General features: G+C 37.4%; 1 protein-coding gene across 2 annotated transcripts in view; it reads left to right on the forward strand.

Annotated features, from left to right (window-relative positions):
• Positions 1-3,574: 3,574 nt before the first annotated feature.
• Adgrl4 (adhesion G protein-coupled receptor L4) overlaps positions 3,575-12,717 on the forward strand; it is a 103,033-nt gene continuing 93,890 nt past the window's right edge. For both annotated transcript variants that reach the window (XM_020186579.2, XM_074079678.1), the window contains exons 1-2: positions 3,575-3,729; positions 5,073-5,222. In XM_020186579.2, coding sequence (XP_020042168.2) covers positions 3,708-3,729; positions 5,073-5,222 — 172 coding nt within the window. In that variant the 5' untranslated portion in view covers positions 3,575-3,707. The remainder of the gene's footprint in view (positions 3,730-5,072; positions 5,223-12,717) is intronic.

Raw genomic sequence — 12,717 nt, forward strand, 5'->3', positions numbered from 1 at the left:
AGGAATGTATGGAGCAACAAACAAATGCAAATCCATGTTTGTGATCTTTGAGTGCTAACAAACCAAGAAGTGTTAACAGACAAGTCTACTTTGTGACACTCAGTTCTTACCCATTCATCAGAGTTCCCTTATACCAGAGGACTGAGGAACTGCTAAAGCTTCTTGAAATTTCAGCATTAATTATGTTGCAATCAAATTATTCTTCCCCACTTTATACATAGTTCAATTTTCCTTCTCTCCTTAACTTTCTATCGCACTTTTTCCAATGTTGTTAGTGTTTGCGTTTATGAATATTGTGTCATGGTGCAAAATTTTCCGTGAAATATTGTAATCCTTTTGACAGTGCTATAGGTAGTGTAAAGACATGAAGAATTACCTACATTTACAAATTGGTGAGAAAAATCCAATAATTTGCAAGAAATTAAATGATTTGGAACAAATAATATTTAGAGGTATAGTCACAGGGTTGGACAAACATTGGAATCTAATCACATTATTAACACTTAAGTGAGAATTAGACACTGTCACAAAGGCCCTAGGAAGATTAGTGTGTTCCTAGTGCGGGTCTTTGTGGGCACAATAAATATACCCTTGAAGAAGGTTTTCAGTAAACTGTGCACTAATTTCCTATATTTAGATGTGTTGGATGTAAGTATGGATGGCTGACAGTGACTGTGCTACAGCAGGTAGGTATTTACTGATCCCCAGTAAGGTTAAAGAATCCACTAAAGATAAAAACTGGAGTTAAACCTACATATCCACAGTAAATCTTTTCCGTAGCAAACTCCAAACTGTCCAAGAACTTTTCAAAGAAATCCTGTTTAATTTGGTGCTTAGAAACAGAGCTAAGACAAAACTAATCAGATTTGATAAGATCTCACATTCAAGATGGAATACACCATAAAAGTCACAATCAGGTAAGCAACTTAAAGTGATTTAACGTCTATGTGCTGTGCTTAGGACAAACTCAAGCTTTAAGTGATTGCTGTATCTTCAGAAGTTAAACATGCCCCAATTTCCAAGGGAAATTTTTTCTTAAGTAACATAAAGACAGTGAATACAGTGTTACAGCAATTATCTTATATCTATTCCCTTAAAATATACAGACTTTTTCAAGCAATACATTTTTAATGATTTCGATTTTACAATGTGCAATCTTAAAACTACAAGCATCATTAAACAGTTTGTGTTCACTTGGTTGTCATTTTTTTTCTTGACAAGTAGGAATAAACTTACCTTTTAATAAGAACACACAGGCAAAAGGAAAGATTGGAAAATATTTTTATAAAGTATTAGAGTTTTAATTTAATTTAATTTTGCTAAATATTAAGCACTATATAAAGAATAACAATATTTTAAAGGATTTGACTGTCTTCTGGGATCTTTGGAATAAAATTGAAGGTTCAGCATGTGTGGCAGGTATGTGGAATAAACTATTTTAGAGCAATGATTTTTTTTAAATAGGTGTTGTGTTTCAGTGTATAACTTACTAATAAAATATTTCTATATTAAGCCTTTTGAAGTTAGTTTCTATGTAATTAATGTACACTGAAACTCAACGTCATATAACATCACAAATAGAATGAAATCTTTGGAGCACTTAAAACTTAATACAAAACTGGACTCCTAGCTCTTTGCCCATCAAAGCAAGTCTTCACCTCAGCTTTCCTATTTTTGTGAATAGTTCTAACCTTTTCCACTCATACAACTAGAAAATTTCCACACTTTGTCTCCAACATATCCTAAAGAAGACAAGCAGACATGAGTTTTTGACCTTACCAAATCAACTGGACCTCAATTTGTCTTTATCTAATCTTTTCTGGAATCTATCTACCCTTTCCAACCACTCCTCCTCATATACAAGCAGTTGTTGTCAATTCTTGGACAATTTGTAGTCTATTCCTGCTTCCTTGTCTTTGATACTGCATTAAATGCATCATTCCGGCTGCTGTTAGAACTTTTCCATTGAATTGCTGCCCAGTTTAAAGAAAGGGAAAAATGGGGGGTGGGGGAAGAAAAGAAAAGAAAGAAATCTTTAAAGGAAGAACAAGTATCAAAAAAAAATTTTTGGTGCTGTTTACAGAATTCAAATATCCCTTTCAAACTCCCCAGATAAAACTAGCTGATGGCTTCACTTCTTGCAACACCTTGAGGGTGCAATCCCTATAGAAGGAGTACAGTGAGGTAGCTGAGAGCATGGATTTACAGCAAAATAGCCTGGGTACAAGTCAAGGCTACTGACTTAGACTAGCTGTGTGGCTCTGGGCAAATGGAATAACATTTTAGTTCTTTATTTGCTTCATCTATTGTGGTGTCACTCTCATTAACTTTCTTTCTACATTAAATTAAGCCAGAAAGGGTCTAGGAAAAATGCAGTAAAGAACCAGGGAAATCTGTCTACACATTACCACTTGTGTCTTTGTGACTGATGTCATTGTGACTAGTTTCAGTTGTTGCCACTGATTTGCAAGTTCCATGGAGTCTGGTGCTCTCTATACAAAGTAGATTTGCAGTAGATATTTGTTAAAGTAAACTTTAGGATGTAACAAAGGTGTGCTCAACTATTTAAAGGGGAAAATGGCTTGTGTTGATGAACTCATCATCAGTCACTTCTTTTCTTTAAATCAACTTTATGTAAAATTAAATACAATACAGTTTCTTTAATTTACACACAATACAATGCACCCATTTAAAATATGTAATTTGACACCTTTCGGCAAATGGATGTGTTCATACAATCACCATCTCAATCAAAATACAGAATATTTCTTGGTACCTTTCTGCAGTCAGCCCCAAGTTTGTCCAGACCTCAGGAAGACATTGATCTGCTCGGTCTTTGTAGATTTTGCCTGCCAGTTATTTTTAGTTTTTCAAGCTAGAATGCTTTTTATGTTCTGACCTGAATGATGTTTCTACATCATCAACTCATATATAAACATGCAAAAGGAAAGTGTGTAAGTTGCACAAATTGTTCAGATGAAGAGGAAGCGCATAAGGATGGATTTTACTTGAAACTTAGTTTGAAAATGGAAAACAGTTTTTTCACATCCATAGCTGTTTAATTTCTGAAACCTGGCTTTTTTGTTCATTTGTTTGGATTATTTCTTATTCCTTCCTTTCAATCACAGTTCTAACCTTTACAGCTTGGAAGCATGAGTCCCAGAAATGGCAATACTGAGCGCTAGCAATAAACGCCGCTTTGCTGGACCCAAGGTCTCCGTCCTACTTCTTGGCCCACTGTTCTTTATGGACATTTAATTAGTTCGTAGATTTTAGGTTGCAGAGAGGATACCTAAAACCTATTTAGTTCGGGTGCTCTCCCAGGGGGTATACTACATGGGTTTTTGGAGAGCTTTGGTTATGGATTACAAACTTTGAGGGTAACACTTTCAAAGCCTCTCCCAGGGAAAAAGGATGCCACAGAGGATCTGCCATGATGCTGGGCGTTGGTGGTCACAGACAAGCAGGGACGGGAGCCCAGGTGGCCCGGGGAAAGGGGCAGGAGGCCGGACGTGGCCTGCAGACTCAGGGCTTGACACACACTCTCACACAAAAGAGGCCGGAAAGTGTCCGGAGGAAGCCTGTGCGTCACGGGACAGAGCCGGGACCCTGCCGCGCCCGCGCAGCCTTGCTTCCCGGTGCACCGCCCGCACTGCCAGCCGCGCTCACCGCCACCGCCAGCACCGCCACCTCCGAGGTCGCCGCCAATGAAACTCCTCCCGCTCCTAGGTGAGTGCTAAGCGCCGGGTCCCGAGGTCGCTGGAGGGAACGCCACTTTTTACAAGTTGCAGCTCAAGTGGCAAGCGTATTTGGCAGACCCCGAGGAAAACTGATGCAGTACCTCTCAGGATGGTTTTGCCTTGGCCTTTCAACTCTGGAGCTTGATATTCAAAGCTAGAGACTCTTACCTTTTTATTCCTCCTGGCCAAGTCCCCAAAGTCCTCAACGCCTCAGACTTTGACCTTTCTTGAGATCTCCCCACCAAGAAACTTGGGAAATCCAAACCATTAATACTTGAGGGAGGCTTCCTGACATTTTAAGGGGATTGCCTGCTTAGACTTTAGGTTCATTTAAAATACCATTTTGATGATGCCGTGCGGTAAGACAATAATAAATCACATCTCTGAAGGCGAATTAATTCTGGTTTAGACAGTACATAGAGTCTAATGCAGGGCCGGGATGTAGAATTGAATGTTTAAGAATCTCTTGGCACCAGATAAAGACAGTTTATCTCAGAGGACTGTTTTCAGAACAATGACTTCATGATTCATAGCTGTTCATCTAAGCCTTCCCTTGAGAAGGCCTAGAACAACACCACAAAAAGGAAACAGTCATGTTTTTTCTTATCTTTCTCTAACAAGCCACAAAATATCATATCCAACCTTATTTTCCATAACTTTGAAATTAAGCCTTTGTATGTTTCATCTCATTTTTGTTGCTCATATTTGGATGATGTTCCATTTCTGAAAGAACAATCTTTGCACAGTATGTTTAGATTTGGTTTAATTTCCCTAAGGTAAGAAAAAAGTAAAAGAAATTTTGTGATTAAAAAAGGCAGAGGTAACAATCACCAAATCATAGCGGGAGGGAAGTACTTGTTTGTTCTTCTGGCTGTTAAGATAGCATCTTAAAATAACAATGATTTCAATTTGAAAAGATTCAAATAGCTAATTTACCTTGACTTCTGGAATCAAAAAAAAATTACCCCTGGACAAGGGAAACTGCTTTACAATCATGCAGTTACCTACCGTTTAAAGTATCTCACCTTGGGGCAAAGCATGATACTGGATCATCATGGTAAACGGTTTTATCACAAAGCTGGATTGTTTATTACATTATACTTTGTTGAAATTTTCTTGATAAAGGTTGAAAATGAAAAAGGCAGGCCGTAATGTTCTTGCTTCATTGTTGCTTTTGTGCTATTATTAATAGCTGTTTCTTTGAGAAAGTTTCATAATCCATTTACCTACATGGAAAGAAAGATGCATATTTGTATTTATTGTACTCTAACTCAGTAATGGGAGGTGTTTTTCTTTCTGTTTTTGAAAAGATGTATTTCTCTATTTATTCAGTGGGATTTTCCACTTTGCTGAAGTGTTCCCATACTCAAAATTGCACCAAAACACCTTGTCTCCCAAATGCAAAATGTGAAATACGCAATGGAGCAGAGGCTTGCTACTGCAATGTGGGATTTTCAGGAAATGGTGTCACCATTTGTGAAGGTAAACAGTCTTTATTACTTCTTTTGATCTTACTGTGAACTAAATTCTGACATGATTGATTTTCTGTCCTCTAGAAACTAACTTTTATACTGTTAGAGTTCATACTTTTGAAAAAACAAAGCTTAATTAACTAAACAGTAAGTTTGAGCTTCCTGTCAAAATTTATACTTTATTATTGATTTTTAATGATTCCATGTCATGGGAAGAATGGGGAGGGGAGGGGAGGGAGGGGAGGGAAAGGGGAGGGGAGGAGAGGGAGAAAAGGGAAAAAGAAAGAGAAAGATCCTGGGGAGTGGGAAGACGAGAGAGAGAGAGAGAGAGAGAGAGAGAGAGAGAGAGAGAGAGAGAGAGGAAGAAAAAAGAGGAGGAGGAGGAGGAGAAGGAGGGGTAGAAGAGGAGAGGAGGTGGGGAGGTGGAGGAGGAAGAGGAGGAGGAGAGTGAATAGCAAAATCAGGAAGGAGAGAGGGAAACACAGAGACAGAAGTGAATTTTGAGAAAACATTATTTTTTTCTGAAGTAGATTCCATTCATAGAGACTGCTAGAAAGGGACCTCCTCGGGTGCAGTGTAGCCCATTGACAGAACATACAGAACACCTTCTGATAATCCAATTTATGTGATTTAATCGTCTGTGGTTTCCACCACCACCTGCATTCCTTCTCTTCTCTCAAGGTTCACTCAGTCTTTATTCTCTCTCATTTTCAACAGAAACTGGTTTTAATTAGGTCAGTGATGCAACATTTATCATAAGAGGGAAGAAAAAAACTTCTAAGTCATATAAATATCTTAAAATATAATTAAATATATAATTAAATAGCAAGTTCAAATTATAGCTGTGTGGTATGATACTCCTAAGTCTATTTAAGATAACATGGACTTTTTCTAATTATTTTACATTGTTAATATTGCATGTGGTTCCTTATAGCATAAACAAGCTCTATCTCAGGATTCAATTTGATAGGCTGTTAAAAAAGATAAATATGTAGTATATATTAAAACCAACCTCATCATAATTAGATTAATGTTTTTAAAATGTACAGCAAGATTAGTTTGCTTAATGGTGCATTAGATCAGGTGTTTCAGTTTTTGAGTACAGTCAGAATTTGTAGTGTACTCTTCTATATACACTATGAAATTCTTTCCATAAATAATTGTAGATTTTTTATTGTGCATTTAATTGAATGGCATTATCGCAAGTTAATAGCATAGTGACCTTCAAAATATTGCATCAAATATATTAATGTGCTTTTCTGCTAATCATTACAAATTGTACAATAGCACATCATACGTAGCCTTGCCTTTTTGTTAGATAGTTTTCAACTGTTAATGATGATCATGATTAACGTCAATAAATTTTCCCAGTTGGACCTTCAGCAACCAACCATTTGTAATCATACTTTCAATGATTTCTTTTAAAAGCACACTTGCCATTAACCAATGCAGTGTTTCTCCAGTCCCTGCCTAAGTCAACAGTCAAAGTACAGAAAATACTTTCCTTTGGGGAAACTTCAAGACTTTTTGACGTGCCATTTCTTCTCACTCAGAGCACAATTTGTAATGGGAATTATTTTCTTTTTAAGTTCATGTTAAATTTAAACCCTTTTTCTATATAAATAAAGCTACACATTCACTTGCTTTAGTATGTATCATCTAAGGTTTGTAGTGTCTTAACAGTGGTTTTCATCCTCTTTACATCTTATTTCTTCCCTAACAAATTTTGACATATTTTTCAGTAGGTATACTACTATGTTCTTTAGAATTAAACTTAGAAGATTACCCTCCCAATTGTTAATTACTCTAGGTTATATTTTGAGTTTGTAGAATCTTTGTTGGCTTTTTCATTTCTAAAGAGGTTCCTCATGTATCTTATTCTCCAAGATTGATATTTTGTCAATAAGAAATGTCTGTATAGGAGGTTAGCTACAGAAGAGGCCTACTTCATTAGAAATATAAATTTTTAAAATTTTACCATCATCACATCACCATCAGGATCATTATAAAATTTGGCTGTCTTCAGGTGGTAGCTTGATCTCACCAATTGTACATCAGGAACTACTTTTGAATAAGTCAGGTAGAACTTGTTTTACATGGTTCTAAAGATATAGGTGTTGATAGTAGTGATTTTATTTTATTTAATCATCTTTTCATTGAACATATATTTTTGATCACCTTCATCATTATCATCATCAATATTATGAATAAAGTTGCTAATATCTACTGTCTGCTAAATCCAAGGCATTAATTAGCACCTTACCTTCTCTGTTATCTTTCTCACTTTATCTATGAGGATATAGTCCTCAAGAGGTTAAGTGAACAGCTCAAGTAATACACCAAAGAAACAGTGGAGCCTATATTTTAACCTAAGGCTGTCTGATTCTCTGGCCTATATTCTTTTTCTTTAGATGAGGCAGTACTGTGTTTGAATTCAGGGCCTCATGCTTGCTAAGCAGGTGCTCCATCCCTTGGACCACTCTATCAGCCCTTTTTTGTGTTGGGTATTTTTGAGTTAAGGTGTTGAGAACTATTTTGCCTGGGATGGCTTTGAATCACATTCCATCCTGATCTCTGCCTCCTGAGTAGCTAGGATTATAAGCATGAACCACCAGTGCCACACCCACAGCCTATATTCTTAATCAGCATGACTGGCCACAAGGTTGCTACTTAACAGATACTCCTATGCTCTCAGACTGAAATTATAACAAAGAACTGTAGTAGTGATTGTGATGGAATGCTATAAAAGGTATAAATGTAGGTGAATTTGAGATGCACAAGAAACTGCAGAGAAGTCTTCCAGGTAGAAGTGACATTTAAACTAAGAACTGAAGAATAAACAGGATTAATCAAGATTTATAAAGTGACAAAGAAAAGATAGGCAAAGGGAACCAGCAATAACCAAGACCTAGACATTGAATATGTGTAGTGTTTTTTTAAGAGGTTCCAAGTATTCTATGCAAGTTTTATATCACAGAGCACATTAGTCAAAAGAGCCAAAGGTATGGACTTTATTCTGTTGACAAAAAAAGACCATTGCCAGGTATTAAGTAGTTGATTTATATGATAAATTGAGTATTAGAAAGATTAACCCATTAGGTTGCAATACACAAGTGCATGGAAGCAATACTAGGAATCTCTCTAGCTATCTTTATCTCAAACTAGCAAAAACACTGTGTCTTTCTTATTATCTCCTATGCTTTCTCTTCAACAAAATCAGAAAACAAGAGGGTGGAACAGGTTCTACCCAGAAGTGGGGAGGAAGGGGATGTGGCCCAAACAATGTATACACTTTTAAGTAAATGTAAAACCGATAAAATAAAAAGTCAATTTTTACAAAAAGAAGTTATATGTTCACATATGATGAATTGGGCACTGGTGGTTCATGCCTGTAATCCTAGCTATTCAGGAGACAAGAATCAGGAGGGTAGTGGTTGGAAGCAAACAGTTTGCAAAATCCTATTTCGAAAATACCCAACACAAAAAGGGCTAACAGAGTGGCTCAAGTCGTATAGTGCCTGCCTAGCAAGAGTGAGGCCCTGAATTCAAACTCCAGCACCACTAAAAACAAAAGCATGCAATTAATGGATTTGAATTTTGAAAATTTCCTAGTAATATCTGATCCTGAATAACACTGATGGCTGGCCACCTTTTCTCTCAGAGTCACAAGACAGTTCTGATCAAGAAGGCAGCTCCCCAACTCTCACACAGCCTTGGAGCTTCAGGGAGTACCTGCAGGGGGGTTGGCAAAGGTTTTTTGTGGAAGAGGGTCCTACTCTCTTGCATGTTAAATGGTGAGACATGCAACCAAAGGATGGGGAGTGGAGTGGTTTACCAGCTGGGACAGCACAGACTGTGGAGGGCCCCGGAGACCACAGAAGCCCTAGGTGGCCACTTGAAGGCATTGAAGATGGGGAGAGAGGCCTGAGGAGAGGACAAATACTCATGGTCTTTCTGGTGACCTTCTTCATCTAGGTGGATGTTAGTTTTTGTGTTCCAGATAAACTGTGTGCCAGAAGCTGGGATTTGGATACTGCCCACAGAATATACTTGCACACATAGTCCATCTGCAAGAGAGCAAGGTCACTGTCAACCCAGGTTCCTTCTCTGTCAGCTCATATAAAATACCAGACAGAAAAAAGAAAAAAAGCCTAAAAAGAAAAGAACGATTAGCCCAATAGATACATTAAAAATGTGTCAAGGATCAACCCAACCTATCAAAACAATATTACTTCATATTTGTACATTGCATTTTGGTTTATACCACTTCAATCTAGTTTATCTTAAATTCTGATTCAAACTTCTTTTTTTTTTTTTATTATTCATATGTGCATACAAGGCTTGGGTCATTTCTTTCCCCCGGCCCCCACCCCTTCCCTTACCACCCACTCCACCCCCTCCCTCTTCCCCCACCCCCTCAGTACCCAGCAGAAACTATTTTGCCCTTATTTCTAATTTTGTTGTAGAGAGAGTATAAGCAATAATAGGAAGGAACAGGGTTTTTGCTGGTTGAGATAAGGATAGCTATACAGGGAGTTGACTCACATTAATTTCCTGTGCGTGTGTGTTACCTTCTAGGTTAATTCTTTTTGATCTCACCTTTTCTCTAGTTCCTGGTCCCCTTTTCCTATTGGCCTCAGTTGCTTTTAAGGTATCTGCTTTAGTTTCTCTGCGTTAAGGGCAACAAATGCTAGCTAATTCTTTAGGTGTCTTACCTATCCTCATCCCTGCCTTGTGTGCTAAAGCTTTTATCATGTGCTCAAAGTCCAATCCCATTGTTGTGTTTGCCCTTGATCTAATGTCCACATATGAGGGAGAACATACGATTTTTGGTCTTTTGGGCCAGGCTAACCTCAGAATGATGTTCTCCAATTCCATCCATTTACCAGCAAATGATAACATTTCGTTCTTCTTCATGGCTGCATAAAATTCCATTGTGTATAGTTACCACATTTTTTTAATCCATTCGTCAGTGGTGGGGCAGCTTGGCTGTTTCCATAACTTGGCTATTGTGAATAGTACCACAATAAACATGGGTGTGCAGGTGCCTCTGGATTAACCTGTGTCACAGTCTTTTGGGTATATCCCCAAGAGTGGTATTGCTGGATCAAATGGTAGATCGATGTCCAGCTTTTTAAGTAGCCTCCAAATTTTTTTCCAGAGTGGTTGTACTAGTCTACATTCCCACCAACAGTGTAAGAGGGTTCCTTTTTCCCCGCATCCTCGCCAACACCTGTTGTTGGTGGTGTTGCTGATGATGGCTATTCTAACAGGGGTGAGGTGGAATCTTAGTGTGGTTTTAATTTGCATTTCCTTTATTGTTAGAGATGTTGAGCATTTTTTCATGTGTTTTTTGGCCATTTGAATTTCTTCTTTTGAGAAAGTTCTGTTTAGTTCACTTGCCCATTTCTTTATTGGTTCATTAGTTTTGGGAGAATTTGGTTTTTTAAGTTCCCTATATATTCTGGTTATCAGTCCTTTGTCTGATGTGTTTTTCTAGGAGTTTGAGATGTATCATTAGGTCATTGATTTGGGATCTTTCAGTCTTTTTAATATATGCACTCATGGCTATAAACTTTCCTCTCAGACCTGCCTTAGCTGTGTCCCATAGGTTCACGTAGGTTGTGTTTTCATTTTCATTGACTTCCATGAACTTTTTAATTTCCTCTTTTATTTCATCAATGATCCATTCTTCATTAAGTAATCAGTTATTTAGTTTCCAGCTGTTTGCATGTTTTTTGTCTTTACTTTTGTTGTTTAGTTCTACTTTTATTGCATTGTGATCAGATAGTATGCACGGTATAATTTCTATTTTCTTATATTTGCTGAGACTTGCTTTGTGCCCTAGGATATGATCTATTATGGAGAAGGTTCCATGGGCTGCTGAGAAGAATGTATATTGTGTAGACGTTGGATGAAATGTTCTGTAGACATCTACTAGGTCCATTTGATCTATTGCATATTTTAGATGTTGGATTTCTTTATTGATTTTTTTGTTTGGATGACCTATCTATTGATGATAATGGGGTGTTAAAGTCTCCCACAACCACTGTGTTGGCGTTTATGTATGCTTTTAGGTCTTTCAGGGTATGTTTGATGAAATTGGGTGCACTGACATTGGGTGCATACAGAATGATGATTATTATTTCCTTTTGGTCTATTTCCCCTTTTATTAGTATGGAATGTCCTTCTTTATCTTGTTTGATCAATGTAGGTTTGAAGTATACTTTGTCAGAGATAAGTATTGCTACTCCTGCCTGTTTTTGGGGGCCACTGGCCATTTCATCAAGCAGTGCCTTTTGATGGGTGAATTAAGTCTGTTAACATTAAGCGTTAGTACTGATAGGTATGTGGTGATTCCTGTCATTTAGTTGTCTTAGTTGTTTGAAGGTTTGATTGTGTGTACCTAAGTTGTCTTGCTTTTTCTTTTCCTGTGGTTTGGTGCTGCCTGTCTTTTCATGGTTAAGTTGGGTTTCACTTTCTGTGTGCAGAATCCCTTGCAGAATCTTTTGTAGTGGTGGCTTTGTGGTCACATATTGTTTTAGTTTCTGCTTATCATGGAAGACTTTTATTGCTCCATCTATTTTGAATGATAGTTTTGCTGGGTAGAGTATCCTGGAGTTGAAGTTATTTTCATTCAGTGCCCAGAAGATCTCACCCCACACTCTTCTTGCTTTTAATGTTTCTGTTGAGAAGTCTGCTGTGATTTTGATGGGTTTACCTTTGTAGTTACTTGTTTTTTCTCTCTTACAGCATTCAAAATTCTTTCCTTAGTTTCTGAACTTGTTGTTTTAATGATGATATGTCATGGAGTAGTTCTATTTTGATCTGGTCTGTTTGGTATCCTGGAGGCCTCTTGCATCTGTATGGGAATAGCTTTCTCTAGATTTGGGAAATTTTTCATTATTATTTGGTGAGTAGATTACGCATTCCCTTCGCTTGCACCTCTTCTCCTTCTTTGATGCCCATGATTCTCAAGTTTGGTCTTTTGATGGAGTTGGTGAGTTCATGCATTTTCTTTTCACAGATCTTGAGTTGTTTAGTTAATAGTTCTTCAATTTTTCCTTTAATTACCATTTCATCTTCAAGTTCTGAGATTCTGTCTTCTGTTTGTTCTATTCTGCTGGATTGGCCTTCCGTTTTGTTTTGCAGTTCAGTTTCGTTCTTTTTTCTGAGGTTTTCCATATCCTTGCTGTTTTCCTCTTTAATGTTGTCTATTTTTGTCCTGAGTTCATTTATCCATTTATGCATCGTGTTCTCTGTTTCACTTTGGTGTTTATACAATGCTTCTATGGTTTCCTTTATTTCTTCTTTTGCTTTTTCAAATTCTGTGTTTTTGTTGCCTTGGAATTTCTTGAGTATCTCCTGTACATTTTGGTTGACCCTATCCAGTATCATCTCTATAAAATTCTCATTGAGTACTTGTAGTATGTCTTCTTTTAAATTATTCTTGTGGGCTTCATTGGGTCCTTTGGCATAGTTTATCTTCATTTTGTTGCAGTCTG

This window comes from Castor canadensis, chromosome 7 (assembly GCF_047511655.1).
Source record: "Castor canadensis chromosome 7, mCasCan1.hap1v2, whole genome shotgun sequence".
NCBI lineage: Eukaryota > Metazoa > Chordata > Mammalia > Rodentia > Castoridae > Castor > Castor canadensis.